At 39.1% G+C, this 23,658-nt stretch overlaps 1 protein-coding gene across 7 annotated transcripts; it reads right to left on the bottom strand.

The window, feature by feature from the left end:
* Nucleotides 1-2,257: 2,257 nt before the first annotated feature.
* LOC129780549 (uncharacterized) lies at nucleotides 2,258-22,678 on the bottom strand. Of its 7 annotated transcripts, none has more exons than XM_055788927.1 (9): nucleotides 22,384-22,678; nucleotides 8,392-8,568; nucleotides 8,086-8,203; nucleotides 7,921-8,029; nucleotides 7,633-7,855; nucleotides 4,083-4,456; nucleotides 3,900-4,014; nucleotides 3,617-3,829; nucleotides 2,258-3,556 (listed from the first exon to the last, which is right to left on the bottom strand). In XM_055788927.1, exons 2-9 carry the CDS (start codon nucleotides 8,491-8,493, stop codon nucleotides 3,332-3,334), a joined length of 1,479 nt encoding a protein of 492 aa, XP_055644902.1. In that variant the 5' UTR covers nucleotides 8,494-8,568; nucleotides 22,384-22,678; the 3' UTR covers nucleotides 2,258-3,331. The 7 variants fall into 7 exon arrangements, with proteins under 7 accessions (XP_055644902.1, XP_055644904.1, XP_055644900.1 ...); XM_055788929.1 differs by having other exon boundaries at nucleotides 8,119-8,203; nucleotides 22,384-22,677; XM_055788925.1 differs by having other exon boundaries at nucleotides 8,380-8,568; nucleotides 22,384-22,673.
* Between the last annotated feature and the right edge of the window lie 980 nt (nucleotides 22,679-23,658).

The raw sequence follows: 23,658 nt of genomic DNA, 5'->3' as shown, positions 1-23,658 counted from the left end.
TTCCAGTTATCGCATATGCGATGCCCATTTGGGAGTGCTGTGCTCCAACTCACAAATTAAAACTTCAACGCATACAAAACAAAATTCTTCGTATGATTCTAAACTCTCCACCCAGAACGCGAAATTCGGAGATACATCAGCTGGCCGGGATTAAAACCTTGGATGAAATTATCAATAACAATTGTATGAAATTTGAACAGAGTTGCGCTCTCTCAACACACGGAATAATACAAAATCTGTATGAGTATGCTACCTGACTTCATAGTCGTTACCATTCAAGGTAACGGCTTTGGGTTTGGGTAGATATATTTATTTCCAGGAGGCGATCTGGCGTAGTGGTAACATCCATGCCTCTCACGCTGAAGGTCACGAGTTCAATTCTCACTCCCGACATTCTTCCAAAAATGGAAGTAAAAAGTGACGAACCAGCCAAATGAGTTGAAAATCACTATAATACAGATAAAAAAAAAAAAAAAAAAAAATATTTATTTCCAGTTAGATAAGTAGTGTAAGTTGGGATAATGTAAATAATTTGGGGAGGGTATCTTATAAGTTAGATTTAGGTAAAAAAAAGGTAACAAAAAACTAGAAAAGTTTAGGCATGATTTTACAATAGGAATATGAAACAATCGAATAATGTGTATGATACAAATCATTACAAAACTTGACATTGCAACTTAAAGATGTAGAACCCTAGGTTGATCACTTGATATGTAGTGCTTTATTATAATGTAAACCAAATTAAGAAATAAAAAGAATTTAAGTGAAAAAAAAGGTGTTTATGGAGAAATGTTTTTCATCTCTTTTCGGGTTTTTCAGTAACAAATTATGTTATTATACGTATCAGTTTGTTTATCGTTCGTAGTTACGTGTACTTTAGTGTGAATACTTGCGTAGGCGTGTAAGGAAATTTATGATATGACCGAGTTAAACCAACGCATAAGAACAGTGGCATATATCCCCGGGACGATTTGTTTCATAGGAGTTCTCTTGATTACATTCTAAGGTCTCCAAAAATAACTCTTTGCCGTCACGATTGAAGATGGACAATGCAATGTATCGTTGGTCCGATTAGTTTTAGATGAGTTCTCTTGGTTACCTTTTCAGGATTCCCAAACATAATCCTCTGTTCTAAAATACGGATTTTTAGCGTTACGTAATTTGTGCACGACGCCTTATTGACTATTTAAAGCTCAAATCACCGAAACTTGCACAATGAGCATGATTTGTGTAGCAGGCCTTGCTTCCTTAGAAGGCTATGAGTTTTATGTATTGATGAAATATAGTTTGTTAGTCAATCACCAAGCAAAATAGACCTCTTTTAGTTGCTCCGAACTACCAGTCTATCACCGTAATAGACCTCTTTTAGTTGCAATTTCGCTGGTTCAGGTCAATCACGGAGAGCAACTACGAAATATACAGTCCACCCAAGTTTAAGCTCAAGCTCGTTCTACTTTGAGCGTGTGCGTGTGTGATATTGTGTTCGCAAACTTCAAAATCGATAAAGCGGAATTAGTACAAATAGTGAAATGTAACGACAGGAACTGCTGCATTGAACCAAGAAGGAGTTATCAGTCCATGTTCCTCTCAGTTTAACGTCAGATGGGTTGAAAGTAGCAATTTCAACTGATGTCAGCATTAATTTTGTTGAATGTTTGTTCAAAATTCTATGAACTTGTCGGAAGTTTTCTGATGTCACTACTTGCTTATAAGGAACTTCCGAAAGAGCATTTGTTTGCGACTTGGGCAGATATCTAATTTTTTTTATGTTGAACGAACGACTTTAACTTTGTGTAAAGATTAGCGTTACGTAACATAAGGGGGGGGGGGGGGGATTTGTCTTACGTTACTTTTTGTTACATAGGGGCGGGGGGAGGCTATCGTGTCCAAAAATCGCATTTTTAGCGTTACGTAATTTGTGCACGACACCTGTCAAGCATTTCTTAGATGCGCTATCCAAGTATTTCAATTATTTAGAAAAATTTAAATACTTGAAAAATGGATCCTAATTCATTGTGATAGATGCGTATATATATTTCCGATCCAGGTAAAAGCATTCGAAATCCTTTATTTTTTTCTTCATGTTCAGTGTTTAGATTTTCATTTTACGCAGCATTTTTTTACGCATTTTACTCGATCATTAGAAGCTATTTTTCCCATCACTGCTCTCAGGTGATATGTTTCAAACGTTCGAGGCAATACGGCTTAGCTGTAACCTCTTGGAAGTCATCTTGAAAATGTAAAAAAAGGGCGCCTGTCTGTATTGATAATGGGACTGATTATTTGTTGTCTCTCTTCTTCTCTTCCTTATGATAAATTTCTGCACAAAATTCGCTAAAATATGAATGACTGCTACAGAGCCCAAAAAGCAACACCTCGTTTGCTTTCCAGTACCAGGGGATTAGTGATTATCCTAGCACAGACAAATTCCGTCACAGTTAATTTTTTTCTCGAAATTGAATTTAAAAACATCGGTTTACCGCCATCATCATCATAACCATTCATATCTTCCGCATTTTACCGTTTTCAACATATTAATATTAAAATGAACCATGCATTTATAATAAGTTAAATAAATTAATCAGAGCTTAATTATCATTCAGTGCAATGATACGTGACATAAGAGTTAGGGTGCACTGGTTGATTATTCGTAATGAGGATAGGCATAGTGGTAAAACCAGAGGATGTTAGTCAGTCGGTTTGCTCTTATATGTTTTTGGTTCTCTCCTAAAGTATGCGTGTAAGCATTGGACATTTCTTCCCTAAACAGTATAATGTAAACATGACTAGTTTGTTACCTCTCGTATAATAAAAAAAGGTCTATGATATTTTTTAATAAATGTATCAATTGACTCGTTCTAGTTTAACACAATCTTGTGAAATTTCGTTTTTTCAAATCTTAACAATCTAATTCTCAGAAGTTCGTAATATAAGCAGTACAAAAACTGAAAAAAAACAACAAAAGTCCTTCATGTAGAGATGAGTAATATGGCAATAGATAACTTCTTTCCTTGCGTTCATTGTTAGTGTTTCTTTGATGGAATGTAGTCTGATCGTGTCGTTTGCTATGTAGCTTCACTTCCAGTGTGTTTCGTTCTCTCTACCGTTCGATAAAGCGTTCGTTTTCAGTTTTGTTCGACAAAAGTTCTCCGTTCTCCAACACCTTGAGTGGTACTGGTAGTAGTTGCGTAGTTGTTGTTGGTGGTGATGATACGTCAAATCATGGTAGAAAACTTCGTGGGTAAGCCAACCAGACTGGCAGTCCATCAAATTCGAGAATACTTAATTTGCAAGAATTGCAATGCAGTAGTTCTCTTGTTCTAGGAGCTGCTTATTTCGAGGAGGGATAGTAATACAGTACAGTGTTCCCGGGCAGCTGCCATCTAGAGGCTTGCAATTCAATTAACTGCAGCAACGTGCGACGTATGGCTGGGGCCGATGCAGATGAGTTGAGGAATGCATCCCGAACAGCGGCTAGAAGGGTTTCCAGTTGCTGAGGCAGATGGGTTTCCAGATCGCGGCCTATGCAGGTCAACACAAAGAACAAACATTCAATCTGGAAATGGCGGGAACATGTGGACATACAGGCAAGTATGAACGAATGACGCTTTATTACCTCAGAGAGTGACCGAACTGGTGGTTTAACGCAATCCTCGCAACATTTGCCCAATAAGGTCAACAGAACCATAGGTGGCGGAACGCCATCACACTCCGTACGAAGCTGCAGCTGACGGCGCTTCAGCTGGCAGAACATTTCGGTGAGAAATGCCATAAAGGCGGTGAAACGTGGACGTGATGGATTCTTAACGTTCATTGGTGGGCCCAGCACCTGTGGAATGATTACAGGGGCTGTAATGATCAAGAAAAATTGCACAACACCTACTCAATACAAAAAATACCTTATCACGTTCTTGGTACCACTGACGGCACGTATTCAGTAAGGCTTCCAAAAATGTTTCCTTCTTTTCCTTAGCGATGATCGAAATGCAAAGTCTTGAGATGGGAAGTGCGAATCTGGAATTTAAGGTAAAACTCTTATGCAGTGCGTTTCTTTTCAAATATCTTATGTGAAGAATTGTTACCGCCGCCCGTCTACTGCACGTTGCATCAGCTGCGTTGCCAATTCCATCAGACATCGTGCGTTCAGCTGATTAGGATCCTCGGATGCCTTGTTGACGATGGCTTGTATATCGGGCGAAAACTGGCCGATGTCGTTTGCATCCGGTCCGACGGCGAGACCGAGGCCAGCTAGACCACGTGTCAACGTATCGGCGGATGAAAGGGATTTCGAGCGCTGCAAAGGTGTGATATTCATTGGGTTGTTATTGCTGTTGTTGTTTTGATTGTTCTGAAGCATTGCCGACAGAGAGTTGTTGTTGATGTTGGTGTTCTGTGCTTGGAAACTGCTGTTATCGTGTATTGTAGGTTCCGGGGCGAATTTTACTCTTGGTCCAGACTGTGAACGATACAAAAGCCGAACGTAAGCAACATCGTTTTTTTTTCATTTTTCAGAATAAATTGTTTTTGTTACACTTTCAAGAAAACATTTCAAAAATAATTATCCGATTTGGTTATGACGAAATAATCAATTTTTATTTGTGTAATTCTTGGGCACTCTGTTGATACATTTCCATGTCTGCAGCATGTACAGCACTATACCAGAATTGGTTTCCACGGTTCAAAAGTGGCAATTCTAACTTGAAAGACGAAGAACGTTCCGGACAGCCAAAAAAAATTGAAGATGAAGAATTGGAGGCTTTACTCGATCAAGATCCGTCACAAACGCAACAAGAACTTGCAGTAGCTCAGCAAACCATATCCGATCGTTTAAAAACAATGGGAATGATCCAAAAGATAGGACATTGGGTGCCGTATAAATTGAAGCCACGAGACGTCGAACGCCGTTTTTTTTCAGCTGCGAACAACTGCTCCAACGGTATAAAAGAAAGGTTTTTTTTGCATCGAATCGTTACTGGCGATTAAAAGTGGATCCATTACAATAATCCTAAACGTCGGGCAATGTGTGGATACCTCAGCCCCAACATCGACGGTCGCCCGGAATATTCACGGCCAGAAGGTTATGCTGTCTGTTTGGTGGGACTAGCTGGGTGTGGTGTATTATGAGCTGCTAGAACCGAATGAAACCATTACGGGGGACCTCAACCGACGATAATTGATGCGTTTGGACCGTGCACTGAAGGAAAAACGGCCACAATACGAGCAAAGACACGATAAAGTTATTTTGCAGCCCGACAATGCTCGGCCGCATGTCGCGAAACCGGTCAAAACATACTTGGAAACACTGAAATGGGAGGTCCTATCCCACCTGCCGTATCCTCCAGACATTGCTCCGTCCGATTACTACCTTTTCCGATGGGTGCAACATGGCCATTCTTCAATTTTAATGAAGTAAAAAAGTGACGTGACTAACGATGGGCAATACTTTGAATAATTAATTTGTAACCATTTTTGCAGATTTTTGCTAGATTTTTTTGTATCGTACACGAAAATTACTCACACGTATAAAATAGCGTGCTGTGTGTGCGCTATTTTGCACGCCTAATACTAACCAATACTAACGCGAGGACCTTTATAGCATACTTGTTAAATATCTAAGTTCGTTGGTTTGAGTTCACGATGGGTAGACAATAAACCGTCCATTGATGGGGTAGCTTCTTTTTTGCATCAGAAATCATGTTTTCGTTTCTCTTTACATAAACGTAAAAATAATATTGCGTACACTGGTATGAATTAGTGTCAGGAGGAAATGGAAGTGTGGATTGAAGTCAGTTGAATGAAGAGGCAGATTTGTATTCATTAGTCGAGTCAGTTATAATAACCACTGACTGGACTAGTTCACCAGTCATCCTCGCTATTCAACGCTAGTCAATTCATTTTATAGTCAAGTCACTTTTTGTTGCCGGCGACTGCCGAAGCAGTTCTAGTCAAAGCGAAGCTACTGAGAGTAGAGTCGGTCCTCATTTTTCACATTCGAAGCTTTCGGGCCCTGGTCTGTTGACTATACTCAGTTGACTATGACTATGCAGAGCCCTGGCTGTAACTCACGAACCAATCGACCGATTGCCATCAAATTCTAACACGTATCCATTGAAAGACGGTGCTCTGTGATTTTTGCAAGAGGCGCCATCTAGACGTCAACCTTATGAACTTTTCAGCCGAATTGTTAGTTAGGGCTGCTGTATTGTCGCAGAATTGAAGAATTAAAGTTTTTATTGTTTCATCAACGGATACAATACCTTTTGTACATTGTAACGTTTGCATAAAAAATTGTAAGTATGTATAACGACTAATTTTTTTTATTAAAATAATCTTCCGTAATCTGACATTATCAAGTTTTGGAAGTTTTAGTTTGAAGACATAAAAATCTATCCAGATGATTTCCTATAAATTTGTTGATAAAATAATAGTCAAATTTAGATAAAATTTAAAAAATGATGCCATCAAACATAACATAATTTGAATTATACAAGAACACGAAGTAAAATTCGGATAAACGTTCGGATAGATAAAATGGTTGAACTAAAGTTAGCAATATATAACCACCATAACCTCTGATGTTTGCAAATTTTATGTAAAAAAAGCTCAACTTTCAAGAAAAAATATTTAAAAATATAGCATCCTCTAGTCCAAAACCATGAAAACAGCAAAATTAACATATAATCAATAATCACGAAAACAAAATCCAAATTTTTTACGAATGTTATATTCAAAAAAGACTAGTTAATTGCCTTTAATTTGATGTATAGATCATTTGAATCGGTTCAGTAGTTCAAAAGTAATGAATTTTAAAGAAAAAGTCATTTTTGGAAAAAAGTGGAAAAAGTTTCTCGGATTATCGGGCCCTCCTAAAATGGAAATGGGCACCATAATGGAAATATAAAAAAAAAATACGGATCTAATGGTTCGCGAGGTGCACCCGTAGCCGAGTGGTTAGCGTCTCACATTATCATGCCGGGTGTTCGGGTTCAATTCCCGTTCTGGCCGTGGGATTTTTTCGTCAGAGAAATTTCTTTCGACATGCACTGTGGTCACGCGTATTCAAGAGCTTGCCCCTCGGAATACATTCAAGGCGTGTTATTTGGCTTAAGAAATCTCAACTAAGTATTAATAAATGACGCTAGTTAATGCATACGTTGAGACGGCAAAAGTTCCACAGGAAACGTTAACGCCATTCAAGAAGAAAAAGGTTCGCGATAAGAAACAAAACTATCAATTTTAGCAAAAATTTTAGAATCACTATATCGGTTTGGCATGGAATGGCTGTAAATAAAGCCATTCGATAGAAAAGTATTCAATGGGTTTGTTTATTTACGCGAAATGGTGATTTTTATTCAATTTATAGCAAAATACGAAAACACTCGTGAGCTCAGAAAAGCCTACGGATTTATACAACATAATTTTTTGAAACTGAATGGCTCATAACACAACCTTCTTCCCTGAAAGATGATAAATTTCCTGAATAGTATGTTGTCAAAACATATCAGAAACGACCACTAGAAGCGCTACAGTAATCGCATCACAGTGTGTTCAAATTTCAAGTGAAACGAGCTTCACATAGTTTGTGTCCGCAAGAATAACTGTACTCTGCTGCACGATTCATCCCATACTCACGTGTAAAATATTTCCGCTGGATGGTGAGTTGACCAGGGGCATATGAGACGACTGAAGTTGCACACCAACATGTTGCATCGGGTGATTAGACATCATAATCGGTCCCCGCTGAGGACTGCCGATGTTGCCCAGTTGCAGTTGATGCGCTCGAGAGTGTAAATTCAGTGGCATGCTAGCGTTTGACTTTGAGTGCTGCAGAGAACTACTGTAAATGTTGAGGGACCTGCAACACAACGTGGAAGGTTATGAAATTGGTTGTTTCAGCTAGCCACCAAATGGTAAACTTGCCTTGCGCTTTGCAGTGGGATACGATTGTCATTCAACATGTTCACCTGGAACTCCGGTGCGTGGACGTTGAGCTTGTTGTTTTGATTCGGAAGTCCATCCAGGCGCACATCTACGGTGGTAAAAGTTACATTCTTTATCAAGGTTACTGTTAGTAGCTAGTATTACTTGGTGGCCGATATATTTCCATCGGTGGCTTACCCCGCATATGTTGCTGCTGCTGTTGCTGGGCATGCTGCATGGCCTGACTCTGGCTGAAGGCCAGACTGCGTCTCTTGTTGGCATTCTGTGGGGACGATAAAGTTGAAACGTGAATCGCTATGCCAAATATGACACTGGGACGAAGTATTGATATACAAATAGGATACTTCCACCAAATGCGAACTCCGAAACGGAAACAAGCAAAGAGAAACAAATTAGTTATTGGCACAAGACTAGCAACAATGCATATGAAATAATTACCATATCTATTACCTGCTGGCTAGGAGTTCTAATGAAACTACGCTCCCTTGAAATTCCTGGCGAGATGTAGGTGTCTTGCATTTTAAAGTTCTTTTTTTCGTTGTAATCAGCCATCGGCGATTACGTGTTAGGCGTGCTTTCGATTAAGTTTTGTGCGTTTGGTTTGTATCGGTATCAGATTCGTTCTCTCTGTGAAATAAAAAAAAATCGATCCGATTATTTAGGGATTAGATTTAGTTAATAGTTGATGACAACTGTCTCACTAGGTTGACTTAACCGCGTCTTCTGGATGAAACGTGCTATATTTATTTGACATGATATCTTACATCGATTGTCAGCATAAAAGAAAGATAAGTAAAGATGTCATTGAATGTATCGTCTATCGCTGGCTATAACTTGATCCATTCTCCCGGTCGCTTTTGAATTTCATGCCGGAAAAACGAGGCTTTTCCATCTTCTACGTCAAAATCGCTAAGACCGCGCTACTCCGCACGAATATTATGGCACAAGACAGAGGAATAAGAAAATTCTGCAATTATGTGCCTATCTTAGATCAACGACATTTAAAATTTCGTTTATCTCTGCAAAATTTCTGGCGTAATTGCATTCTATCCATCGGATCTTGATTTGCTGCTGAGTAGGACACAAGGGTGAATGGTCAGATTCAATGTATACTCAATACCTATCAGTTCAATCATGATATTACCTATAATTTAATTCAAACGATATTTGTAACCCCCAAATTACATCATTGTTCCGGTTGCTAATTGAACTGTGGGGCGGTTGAGAATAATATTTACAAACAAAGATGAATGATGTGTTCAAAAAAGCTGTTTACTTCACAGCTAAAACTCGTTGCAACAGAAAACTTTTTCGGCGGCTGTTGTTGATACTCGTAGATGCATACACCCCCTCATTTGTGCATTAGTTCGATTTTTCGTACGAGTTGGCACTCAAACGCTCGAGTCTAGTTGATCGACCATGTGTATGAGGTAATCTATAACTTTCGCGAGCGCGTATTTCCCAGCATGTCGCCAGTCGATGATTTTCAATGAACTTGAGTCATAGTGGCGGAACAGACTTGATGTGACCGTCGGGCATTATATTTCCAATCTACGTTATGATGCACGAACGATGATTGGCGGACTCACCTGAAAGATGTCTGATGTTGGATTGATCCAGAACTGATGAATGTATTTTTTTATCAGAAGATTTTAGTTGTTCGTCAAGATAGTCAGTGAATCTGCCCGCATGAAATGAATAATACTGCAGAATCTATCACATAAACACTAAGATATCGTATATATTTTGATTACGATCATGCGATGAAAACCGTTACTCATCATCATTTGCAATTTTCTGGCAATGCAATATTGCTCTTGAATTAACTAATATATTTTACTTCCAAGTCGTTCTCGTGTTGATGTGCACTGCGACGTCGGTAGACGACGGAGAATTTCTCAATTTCTCTACTCTAATTTAAAAACCTATGACATTCTTTCGCCCCAATATTTGTTGGTATGTCCGTCTGAATTAGTCGAGTTGGGTAATTAATATTATACACTCAATATTGTCCTTAGGATTTGCAAAGATTGGCGATTAGGTATAGTACTGGATGTTTTGTATCACTTTTTTAAGACATTCAAATCTAGAAATTTGAAAAAAATTTAAATTGTTTTCCTTCACAATTCTGTAGTTCAAGCATTCCAGAATATATCCTAGAAAGGACTTATCGAATATTCTATTATTTACCGAGTTAGCGCCATTTTAGTGGTATATCCAACCTGGTACAGCCATAACACTGAACTTCAAACGCAAACCTATTTTTCAAACTGGCGTACACGATATCTCAAGTTTTCAACTGAACCGATTCATGTTGAATTCATATGGATACAATCTGTATGCATCTCTCTATGCATTTCTAAAAAATGATATTTTTTTAAATTTCACTATTATAAAAAAAATCGGGAAACTTAAGAAAAAACGTTTTAAACCGCATTTTGTTTTTCAAACGGACACCATTTTGTTAAAAAACATGTTTTTGACTTGTCCGAGGTTCATACGATAGCGGCATCTTTACTGATTCAGAATCTGTTCGATTTTTTTTTGTTTCAGATTGCCAGAAGGGCTGGAATCGTGTACGCCATGGCACAACTTTTTTTTCAACCCCCTCACTTCATCAGCTCTTATTTATTCTAATAATGAATAATGAATAATGAATAATTTTTCTTCTTTTTTTTTTTCAAATAATACCGAGGAAATAAATGAACTGCGTAAATGTTCCATTTGAAATTTTGTTTCGAAATCGTAGCTGTTGGTCCAGCTGTTTAATTCAAATCCTTTTTTCTGATAATCAATGACATTTAGATCAAAAAATTCATTTTAGAAAACTATCTCAAAAATTTAATTTGTTATGGAAAAGTTTTATATCTCAGAACTTCCCTCTTCGATATTTCTAGATATATTTCTGTTAGAATGTAAATGTAGATATATCATTTCAATTGGTTATTTAATGTGACATGAGGAGGAGCGGGGCCAGCCGTAATCTTTATGTAACAAATTTTCCTTTCCATTCCTAAATAAATTCACGCGCCCCTATATACTTGAGCAGCTAGCTTCGATCCTGAACCATATGAGGTGTGTTTCCTGAGCCGAGGTGATAAAGCACGTGTTGTAATGGACCTAACAGCAACCAGTAGGCGGGCACCATTTAATGCATCTCGAATATCGCGTGAATCTGATTTGGTCATGGCTGATAAACATAGGCTTACTTCGTTTGTTATCGCAGGATGCAAAATAAACCTAGGGCACCTTGGACATACTGAAGCAGTTGCAGGTTGAACACGAATACAGTGGTCCAAAGTGTGTTGCAGTTCGTTCAGGAAGACACTGTTCTTCGAACGCATTTTCCCATGGGCTCGATTTTAAAAGGGTGTGCAAGCTGCCTGAATTCGAAATTATCAAGCCAGCACATAATTATTAGGTGTACCGGTAAGTTTCTTCGGTTTTACAACAGATGGCGTAACTTGATTATTATTCCAGAGAATCAAATTTCGAGATATTCGTTGGAAAGCTACTGGCATTGCGTGTCTTTTTCAGTATATGTAAAAAAGTTGCGTTTTTTGCCACTTCGAATATGTCGAATTTCGTACCAATGAGAGTGTTTTTGCGGGGAGTGTTACTTCATAACTTCAATATTAATAAAAAAGACGGAAAGTCAACTCATTTTGGTGGTAGTTTATGGTGAGCATGCAACTGAGCGAACGTGTCAGACGCGGTTTACACGGTTTAAAAGTGGTAATTTTGACTTGGAAGACGAAGAACGTCCCGGACCGCCAAAAAAGTTTGAAGATGAAAAATTGGAGGCTTTACTCGATCAAGATCCGTCACAAACGCAACAAGAACTTGCTGATACACTTAGGGTAGCTCAGCAAACCGTATCCATATCGTTTAAAAACAATGGGAATGATCCGAAAGATAGAACATTGGGTGCCGCATGAATTGAAGCCACGAGACGTCGAGCGCGGTTTTTCCACGTGCGAACAGCTGCTCCAACGGCATAAAAGAAAGGGTTTTTTTTGCATCGAGTCGTTATTGGGGATGAATAGTAGGTACATTACGACAATCGTAACGACCATACATCAACATCGACGGCCGCGCCGAATATATTTGGTGGGACCAGCTGGGTGTGATGTACTATGAGCTGCTGAAACCGAATGAAATCATTATGGGAGACCTCTACCGATGACAATTGATGCGTTTGAGCTGTGCACTGAAGAAAAACTACCACAATACGAGCAAAGACACGATAAAGTTATTTTGCAGTACGACAATGCTCGGTCGCATGTCGAGAAACCGGTCAAAACATACTTGGATACACTGAAATGGGAGGTCATATCCCACCCGCCGTATTCTCCAGACATTGCTCCGTCAGATTACTACCTATTTCAATCGATGCAACACTGCATGGTTGACCAGCACTTCTACAATTTTGATGAAGTCAATAGTCTTCAAATACCGCTCTTTTATCGTTATGTAATTTTTGTACCACGCCTATCTTCGTGGAATATCAACGCATTTTAACTTAAAGTTTTGGAATATTTTGCGGAAAACGAAATATAACTAAATATAACGAAATATAACGAAATAACTAACTTTGATCGATCTGCTAAATAAAACGGCTGAGCGTATCAATATGAAACATTCACAGGAGTTTAGGGAATATACTATGCTAAAAGTTTACCTACTAATGTTAGAACTTGCTACAATATTTGCAAAATTACAGAAGATTTTCTAAAACACTATTTGTTTGTGGCTTTTTTTAAAATCTAAAAAAAAAAGGATGGACAGACAACGTTGGAAGATTAAGGAGCTTGAAAGAGCAGCCTGCGTCAAGGACGGATTTTCTTTGTAAAAAGCCTCGAAAGTGTTTGAAATGGTCATACAACAGTGAAAAGATTCATGCATAATTCGGAATGGTCTCAATGTAATTTTTCTGGTCTGGCTTCTGGCCAAGACACCTGGTATCGATCCCAGAATACTGTTACTGATTGTAATACAAGGTCTGTTCAAAAAGTATCGCGATTTTCGAATTTACGTGAGTTACGTATATTCGAATCTAATTTTTTTTGTTGGTACCAGTGTTGCCACACGTACAAATCTATCTAGGAAGGTACAGATTTTCTCGTTATTTTTGGTACAGATTCTGTGCGGTACAGAGTTCAGATTTTCGTCGAAAAGTACAGATTGGTACAGATTTTCTCCGCGTTTGAAATTTCTTACAACAAAGCAAAATTAAGGTACATGGCGACTTTTACGCCGCAGTATCGCTTGGAGCGATTTAAAAAAAATAATTCATAATAGTACGCGATCTAGATTCAAAAAAACTATGTATAAGCATTATAAAATACACAAAGGACTTGCAAATGTAAATATAGTATTTTTAGTAAATAAATGAGTATTTTTTCATACTAAATTTCTACAACGAATATTTTCGATGGTACAGATTTTTGGACGAAAAAATATAGATGAGAAAGATTTTTAATCCCTCTGGTACAGATTAAAATGTGGCAACGCAGGTTGGTACTCAAGTTTCTCACCTATGCTGATAAGTACGGCTATTTTGAATGTTCAGTTAATTTTTGACAACTGCATTTCTTACACGTATTTTGGTTCATCTTCGCTTTTTGCCCATTGAAAAATGGATCAAAGAATCTATATCAAATTTTGTGTGAAAAACAAAATAAAGTGCGCGAACACATTCCGAATGTTGATTGTGACATCTGGTGAACCTACCTTGGAGCGAAACAACGTTTACCGGAGTTCGAAAAAATGTTCTCGGAGGGTCGAAAAGATGTAACCGACGCAAAGCGTGCCGTAAGCCTGAGCATGTCAACAACTGAAATCGGATATAAGTAACCCGTGGCTATACAAAAATCATGATACTTTTAGAACAGCTCCTGTAGAGAGTGGTCCACTCTATCCCATTCCATTAGGCATTTCCATAGCCATAGCCGATTTTGCTTCAGCACTACGAAGGGATTTCTTCATAGGTAGGCAGTAGGCATACATCGAAGATGAACCAACTCAGTTGTCAAAACCAACTGAACATTCAAAATAACCGTACTCGTCAGCATAAGTGAGAGACATGAGTACCAACATAATGCCACAAATAAATCTAGAATGAAATATTGCATATGGGCAGCAGTCTTCCGAAAAACACTTACACATGTCCACGCGATGTGAAAATTCCATGTTTTTGTTTGAATTCGAACATGATTTTCACTAGTGTTGAATGTCTACCCCAAACACGAACAATGATACACAAACATAAACATGTGAAAAAAAAACGATGTTTATAATTCAAGAACATCATGTACAAACATATCACCCGAAGTCGCAGTATTCATTGCTTTCGTTTCGTTTCTTTTCATACACGGAAAGAAATTATTCATCCCAAAACATTTCTTCGTAGAATACTTTTTCACAGAAACGAACTTGAAATTTAGTTCGCATTACAAAAGTTGCACGAACTAAGAGGCAATGAGTTCATGTACATTTTGCAAGTCTGATTAAATAATCCTTGGTTTCGTGCAAAGAAAACATTCTCTAAATAGACAGAAGCTTTCTATGAGATTTTTTTTGCGTGCATGTTGGCAATTAAAGTCTGGGGAACCGACTGCACAGCGGGCGACGTCGTACAAATGCTGGTCAAATAAATAAATATCCAAAAATTAGTTTTAGATGCAACCTTCGGCGGCACACAGCAGAACCAGCAGAGAAATTTCTAAAACAAAACTAAAACACAACATTAATTTCTCGATGTTCTCACAAACTGAATGAAGGAAAAAACTAAAAGCTACACATACACTGCACTACATATGCTATGTGTGCATGCGATTGCATCATCCTTTCTTCTCCTCTTTTTCACGGCCAGCTCGGATCGCGTTCGTCGCGAACAAGCAGTATTGGCCATTTGTATTCGAGAATCCAGCCAAAATTGTTGCTCCCGTGGTCGAGTGGTTAGCGTCACGCCTAACATGTCACTGCTGAATAATTCTGGTACTTTATATTCGATTAAAATTATAGAAATATTGTAATCAAAATTTGTTGCGGGAATCTAAATATCTCCGCCACGCTCTATTCAATTTTAGTACTTTTAGTACAATGGACGGTGAATCAGAACATCGAGGAGAACCCGCCGCTGCATTTAGTGGAGAACATCGACCAATCACTAAAAGGACTTCAATACGCCATTACCGTGGCTGATGTGGCGTGGCGACGTGTTCCTGTGAGTGGTAAGTTTGTTGCTCTTGACTCTCACGCTCAACTATTAATCCGCTTACAAAATGTGTGTAGACGTCAGTTTCAGAGGACCGGGGGTCTCGGCAGAAAGGAAGAGATGGACGATCTAAACAAGCAGATTGCTTCCAGAATGATCTCTCTCCGAAACAACAGTTTCGAGCACACCGTACAAAACTTGGATGATCGCTACAGACCAGACCAGACTGTTTCCTTTAACATTCCAATTTATCCCGTGAAAATTATCCGGTGTTACCTTTAGCAAAGGTCGTTCAGGTTATCGTTGAATGGCCGTTTGTCAAACACATTCTCCATCCAGGCAGGGGTCCCGCAGGGGAGTCTGCTGGGCCCTTTGCTTTACAGCCTTTACACCTCCGACACTCCTCCCCTGGGAGATGGTTGCACGTGTTTTCTGTTCGTAAATGACACCGCAATTGCCGTCATGGGGCGGATGCCTCGTGAAATTACAAACAGGCTTCAACGATGCTTTGACGCCTTTGTTGGTTATGCTAACATGTGGAAAATCAAAATCCTGCATATATAGTCTCCCAAGCTTAAACCTCCTCCATCTTGCGTTGTGGTGATGAATGGCACAAGGGTTGAGTGTTCCGCTGAAGTAACAAATTTTGGGCTAGTGATAGATGGAAAACTCCTGTTCCATCAGCACGTGTAGAATAATTTGAATAGGTGTTCCGCTTTGGTACGATCTCTGTACCCTCTGACCTGTTGACGATCCCGTCTGTCAAAGGTAAGCAAATTGGCCGTCTGCAATCAAATCATAGCTCCTGCTTTCCTTTATGCAGTTGTGGTGTGGCGGTCATGTGCTCAGACTCACAGGAACAAACTCCAAGTGGCGCAAAACCGTACACTGAGGATGATCTTTGATCGTCCTTTTGACACTAGAATCTCGGATCTCTACCAAGAGTCTAATATGGGAGGCGATCTGGCGTAGTGGTAACATCCATACCTCTCATGCAGAGATCACGAGTTCAATTCTCACTCCCGACATTCTTCCAAAAATGGAAGAAAAAGTGACGAACCAGCCGAAATGTGTTGAAGGTCACTATAATATAGAAAAAAAGAGCCTAATATCCAAAAAATAGATTCAATTATGAATGAAACAAAAGTAGATCGTCTGAATATGACTTGATAAAAAAATTGTATACACTCTGTCCAACTTCTATAAGACCAGGTGATAATCTTGCTGTTTTGTGTCATTGTAAACAAACAATGCTTCAATTTATATTCTAGTGTGTAGGTATTAGTGACTACCATACATTGCATGATTTTCATATGGTCGGGGTACTGCCTAAACGAACCAAGCGTCATTTTTTTCAAAATTGAGTTACTTACACGATTGGATGCAGAAAATAATAATCTATCGACTGTAAAATGATCATGTCATTCAGATAATTGACAACACTGCCTGTGCTTGGGGTGAAAATGCAAGAGAAACTGTACACCATGTTCGAACATCATGTGAAATTGGGATTAAACATGTCCACACATACTACGAATACAAACATGTTACATTTTCAAACATAGGTACGAAAAAATCATGTTTGTGTTCAAACAAAAAACTGCGAACAGCAGCGTGGACATGTTTATCCCGGACGCAGTGTTTTTTGTGAAACATGGAAGACTGATGGGCAGTATGCGTACAGTTCTCGGACGAGCCGACCTTCACCTCACTAGCGGGAAATCCATCTACTTTGGACATCTTCCTTTCGAACATCATGTTGACCAAACCGGTGGCGCTCAACGAGCTCAGCTCCGATCAACTGACAGTGGTTGCTCAAGTTGGGGTCAACATTGTTCCAGTCATCTGCCTTTGAAAGGACTACCATCACGTCAACTGGCTGGCGTTTGGATGGACGGTGAACATCGAGGAGAACCCGCCGCTGCATTTAGTGGAGAACATCGACCAATCACTAAAAGGACTTCAATACGCCATTACCGTGGCTGATGTGGCGTGGCGACGTGTTCCTGTGAGTGGTAAGTTTGTTGCTCTTGACTCTCACGCTCAACTATTAATCCGCTTACAAAATGTGTGTAGACGTCAGTTTCAGAGGACCGGGGATCTCGGCAGAAAGGAAGAGATGGACGATCTGAACAAGCCGATTGCTTCCAGAATGATCTCTCTCCGAAACAACAGTTTCGAGCACACCGTACAAAACTTGAATGATCGCTCCAGACCAGACCAGACTGTTTCCTTTAACATTCCAATTTATCCCGTGAAAATCATCCGGTGTTACCTTTAGCAAAGGTCGTTCAGGTTATCGTTGAATGGCCGTTTGTCAAACACATTCTCCATCCAGGCAGGGGTCCCGTAGGGGAGTCTGCTGGGCCCTTTGCTTTACAGCCTTTACACCTCCGACACTCCTCCCCTGGGAGATGGTTGCACGTGTTTTCTGTTCGTAAATGACACCGCAATTGCCGTCAAGGGGCGGATGTTTCGTGAAATTACAAACAGGCTTCAATGACGCCTTTGTTCGTTATGCTAACATGTGGAAAATCAAAATCAATGCCTCCCAAATTTAAACAATAATGTACCTGTAAAGAACGTCTCCCAAGCTTAAACCTCCTCCATCTTGCATTGTGGTGATGAATGGCACAAGGGTTGAATGTTCCGCTGAAGTAACATATTTGGGGCTAGTGATAGATGAGAAACTCCTGTTCCATTAACACGTGGCAAAGAAATTGAATACGTGTTCCGCTTTGGTTTGATCTCTGTACCCTCTGATCTGTCGACGATCCCGTCTCTCAAAGGTAAACAAATTGACCGTCTACAATCAAATCATCCCTCCTGCCTTCCTTTATGCAGTTGTGATGTGGAGGTCATGTGCTCAGACTCACAGGAACAAACTCCAAGTGTCCAAAATCGTACACTGAGGATGACCTTTGATCGTTCTTTTGACACTAGGATCTCGGACCAAGAGGCTAATATTAGATTAGATTCAGTTATGAGTGGAACAAAAGTAGATCCTCTAAATTTGACTTGATCAAAAATTTCTATACACTCTGTCCAACTTCTTTAAGACCAGGTGATGATCTTGCTGCTTTGTGTCATTATAAACAAACAATGCTTCAATTTATATTCTAGTGTGTAGGTGTTGGTGACTACCATACAATGCATGATTTTCATATGTGTGTGTGCAAGCGCTGAGCGCTGAATCGAAGCTCTTTGACCGGGATAAGCGGGGAATGGCTAGAACAGCTTCGAATACCTTAAAAATCGCTGATGCAAATAAAGCAATATTTTAATTTAAATGCTACTTGGGTGACAATTTGTCAAGTTTTGGTAAAAAATCTTTACATAAGGAGGGCTTAAAAGATTAAAGCCCCTCATCTTACACTATCTCATAAAGAAACAAACAACTCTTTTGAACGCCCTATATTATTCAAGTACCCATGAGTGAGACACGATGTTGTACGGGAAAGGGTTAAATATACTTTATTCTAAGCATTCAACAATGTATGAATGTATCTTGTTGAAATTTTAACTGTTTGTGTTGCAACGATATAGAATCAGGGTGGTCTTATATACAGAGTGTATAGTGTATATCTTCGTCTTCCCTCGAGCTGTGGACGCGAACGAATGTTTCACTCGCTGTGGTCAGATGCATTGCATTTGCATTCAACACATCGAGCCGAGCCGTGGAAAATCAGGCGCAATCATAGTGTTTTCGACGTATGTAGTGAAAAATCAAGTTGGGCCAATATCGCCGGCTCACAAGAAAAATGATTTTTTTTCGTTTGCATCGTGAAGTGACATTCGCGATCAGGGGATCAGGTGAAGTGGTTAAGGAATGTGGAATAACGGTGAGTGCTGATGGAACAAATATTTAAACGCATGTGGCCGAGTGTGTGGGTCAAATGTAGAAAAGACCGCCGGGATCACGATGAATATTCAGTGCAATGTGTGCATTGAAATAAAGAATAAAATGGCGACATCTGACCGGTGCGTATATTGTTCTCACAAAGAGATATGCTTCTACAAGGCTAAGGGTAATGACTTTTTCAGGCTGACCGACGATTTTTCATTAGGAGAAATGGGGGTAAGACGGACATGTTAAGAAGAACTTCAATTCTATCTTTGGAAACTCATGTTATCGAAAACTTAAAAACAGTTTCTTCAACATACTGGTTTTCGAAATAATTGGCCAAATGTTTTATAAAAATGTGTTGTGACATGTAGTGGGGGGAATATGGACAGGTTAAAAATATACGAAGCGTAGAAGTTTATCGCTCGCGAGAGGAATAATTTCGCTCTCTCTCTCAGTGTTTGTGTGTCCAGTAACTGAAATACAACAAAAAGAGAAAGCAATATAAAAAAGAGTTCAATATTCTTCACTTCACTTTCCATCATGCATTATATGTGATTATGAATGTGACTGTCCATTTCAACCCCTACCAAGGCAATTATTTTAATAATTTAAATTTACCACTCACGAATGAATTGACTGTTCCGTACATACCTAATATAACTTCTCTCTCAACTCACAAACCGAAATATAACCGTCAGCGAAAACAATTTTGCAATTAAACCCCTCAAAATGCTTCATATCGAAGCCGCAAAAATTACATTCAAACGCGGAATCATGTTTGATTTTCGGTTTTTGTTTCACTTTTCCACTTTTGATCAGTATTCATTGCCATACGATGGTTTGAATATTATAGAATAGCATGTAGAAGGGGTTCCCATCAATAGAAATTTGAAATTCATAATGCAACTATACAAATCAACCACCTGTCCATTATTCCCCCACTGTCTGTCTTACGCGCGGTTCCCCTACGAGTGATTTATGATAGTTCTTTGCCTTTTTAAATAATATCCGAAATGATAAACAAGCAAATTAAATAAAACAAATGCATAGTCCCACGTCCTAAGCGGTCGTATCTTAGATACAACCCCCTATGATTTTTTATCTTTTGTATTTTGACGTAAACTACGTCATTCAGGAAGGGTGCCAAATCAGAAAACAGGTCGCCTTTTTTATGAAATAAAGTTAACGTTAATAACTATTTTCATTTTGAACGAATTCTCATGATTTGAATACCAATCGAATCGGAAATTCTCTAAGATTTGTTTGATATGCTATACATTACAATTCGCTAATCTCTAAACGGTTTAAATTCATGAAAACTGGAAGAACTTCCTTTTTTTCCCATTTGTTCTGCCGATTTGTGGGCTAACCCTACCCCTATTTCGAATGCTTATAACTCGAACATTTCTTAACAGATCGGAAAGATGTTTGCATCAATTGATATGACATATTTCTACGCGTCTATCAGAATTAATAAATACTATTTTTCATGAGATGAACAATTGAATAACTGTAAAATGTCAAGCGTTATTTTAACGCCCTAACTGTCAAGTTTTGATAGGCCCGATTTACGGCTTCCTTCAAAATTGATGTACCTGTGGAAAACCGCTCTGCAAATATACATGCAAGTCGGGGGTATTTTTGTTCCTACTGAGCTGTGTTTTCCTTACACGGACTTCAAAATCAATGTATCTGGGGGAATCGGCTTTGTCAAAACATGCAAGTCGGGGGTATTTTTTCCCACTGAACTGTGTTTCCCTAACAAGGACTACAAAATAAATGTGCCAATTCTTTCATTCATATATATTGGTAGTCATAGGCATCATATCAAACGTTCATCAAATTTATTTGTAACGAAGAACATAATCTATTACAAAAATTTCGATGCATTCTAAAATAATATTCGAAGTGGTAAACAAGTGGATTGCATAATATAATTGCGCAGTTCTACGTCGAAAATATGCGGTCGTGTCCTAGATACAACCCTTTGAATTTTTTTTCTTCAATTTTACTAATTGGATAATAATATAACATTTAGTGGAAAAAATCTCAGTTTTCTACTGGAAGCATTGTAATTGTGTGGAGTAGATGAGTTAAAATGAGTTTAAGATTTCAAAATATGCGTAGTAGCATTTTCCACCCGATGTGATCCACTATCAAACTGACTTTTGAACAATGATTTTTTGAAAAAAAATTAATTTATTTGTGTTTGGCGCAATTGAAATATGACAGTAGAAATTATAATCTTAGGTACTGATCATCGAATGTACTTAGGAATGTGGCGTAGAACTGCTCTATATTTCTCGGAAACACTATTTTGTTCTTCGCTTCGCTAATGTTTCTGATGAATCCAACTGATATGTTTAGCCGTCAAATAACTTAACGCGCTGATTTTTTTTTATTTCCGCGGAGAACCACACATGTTTGCATTCATCGCATTAATCATGCAACCTTACTATTTTTTTCTACAGATAGTATAATACACATCCCACAACTAATACACAAATCGAAACCACTCCGCGAGAAACATTGTCACCACTTGACTGCCTTCATGTTGCGCTAATAACGTTTTGCTGTTCGATTTCATCTTACGTTACCCTCTTGTGAACGCGTGTGCTCTTAGCAATGACAAGATGCGAAGCTGCAAACTATTTCCTAGGCTTGTCTCATACAGTGACTCAGAAGGAAGTTTGGTTTCGACGATTTTTCGGTAATGTTTGCGTGAAATCACAGAGATCGGCTTTCTATTTTCTAGCTTCATACACCTTTTCTCACCAGTTTTGTTCCATCGGAGGATCCACAACAATATCAATTCACTTCACTCTTCACAGATGTGTGTTTTAAAAATATCACCGAGTATTTTTCCCGCTCATCCACGGGTGTAAATAGACTTTTATTATTAGACTAAACACACATACAGGAAAGGAATCACAGCACACAGTCGTTTTGCATCGCAAAATGCAAACTACCAAACATTTCGAAAGACACTATTATTTTTCTCGTTAAGAGAGAAAGGTGAAAAAAAACCATTGATCACTTTCACCACACCCGGTTTTTCACCATGCTTCCGTTTCGTGATGTTTGTGAACTTGGTGCAATTGAGATAAACGAATATGTCGCTGAGCTATGTGCGATTGCAATTCTCGCTCACTAGGTTACAGATGCCCGCGGGGCGGCTGCTACACACCATTCATCCTCAGATTCCGATTTGCCATATGGGGACGAATGATGATTTTGCTTCTCCCGTCATCAGAGAGCTTATTATTACTCCAGATCGTGATACGATCCAGTTAGCTTGTATTAGTTACCATACAACCTTTGTTTAAATAGATGATTTTTTTCATCATTTACTGACTATTTGATTCTCTCACTTTACCTTTTCACTTTATTTCCACATTAATGTTCTCTTCCGTTTTCTTTTTATTCTATTTCGTCACTTCACACTTCATACCGAGCTTTTCTAATTATTCCGCCAATCAATCTACCGACGAGTATTACTGATTTGGATACCGTTTTCACTACTATTCTGGAAGTACAATTAGCATTCTTTGGCTGAAATGAAATATTATATAAAATTCCCGTGCGTATCGATACTTGCGATACACAGCAGTGTCGTGTCGGAGTGGAGTCGAGTTACTGGCAGTCGGATTTCTCTACGAGCGACGAATTGGCTCTTGTTTATTTAAAGAATGTTTGATTTTTTTTCTCGTTCATCTGCTCCACCGAAACCCAGTGGCGTTCTCTCGAGCACGGGCGTCTTGCCGCTGTCGGTTCCGATTCCGACGCGTATTTCATACGGGGTGACATCATCCGCTGGTTGAACGGAACACCGAATACCCACCACCGAAACGCAAATCGGCTGGACGACGACGTCACTGGCGTTTTGATCTGCTAGCTGTGATCACCATAGACACCATACGAATCGGCGATGTTGATATTCTCTCGCGAGTCGTTGCACCACCCACCGCGTGCACACCCCCACGTTGTTGTTGACTTTCGCGCTGCGCGACACTCTCACGCGTGTTGTCCGCTTGCGCTAGTGCAACCTCTCCGCCATGAGTAGTTAGATACTACTCCTCTCTTAGGGGGGGAGGTGGTCTGCCATACAAATGAAACACTAATTTCTACATTTCTCGAGAATTAATCATGCAAATGAAACCAAATTAGGCATATGGAGGTTTTGAGGTGCAATAATTGTTTCTATGGTGCAATAATTGTTTCTTTCTAATTAATGAATCAAACGAAACCAAATTAGGTATATGGAGGTTTTGGGGCGCAATAAATGTTTTCACGGTGGTTGGCACTCCACCCCCCTCTCTAAGGGGGGGCTGCCATACAAATGAAACACAAATTTCTGCATTATTCGAGAATTAATGGTAAACGAGACCAAATTTGGCATGTGAAGGTTTTAGGGTGCAATAAATGATTCTATGGTGGTTAGATACTTGTCAGTTTCTTAGGGTGGGCTGTCATACAAATGAAAAACAAATTTCTGCATAACTCGAAAACTAATCAAGCAAATGGAGCCAAATTTGGCATGTTAAGATTTTAGGGGGCACGAAACGTTTCTATGGTTAATAGACACCCCTCCCTCCTCCCTAATCGGGTGAAGAGGGAGGGGTCTGTGTCTGAATATAATCTGATATTATAA

Source organism: Toxorhynchites rutilus, chromosome 3 (assembly GCF_029784135.1).
Source record: "Toxorhynchites rutilus septentrionalis strain SRP chromosome 3, ASM2978413v1, whole genome shotgun sequence".
NCBI lineage: Eukaryota > Metazoa > Arthropoda > Insecta > Diptera > Culicidae > Toxorhynchites > Toxorhynchites rutilus.
Note: the sequence above shows the minus strand (reverse complement) of the source record. Positions and strands in the feature narration are given on the sequence as shown.

Excerpts from the sequence above, each read along its gene's own strand:
- LOC129780549 (XM_055788925.1), bottom strand. The coding sequence starts at position 8,493 with ATGGCTGATTACAACGAAAAAAAGAACTTTAAAATGCAAGACACCTAC. Across the intron at positions 8,204-8,379 it reads GCCAGCAGGTAATAGATATG|AATGCCAACAAGAGACGCAG; the intron begins GTAATTATTTCA and ends TCGTCCCCACAG. Across the intron at positions 4,015-4,082 it reads CGTGCAGTAGACGGGCGGCG|ATTCGCACTTCCCATCTCAA; the intron begins GTAACAATTCTT and ends CTTAAATTCCAG.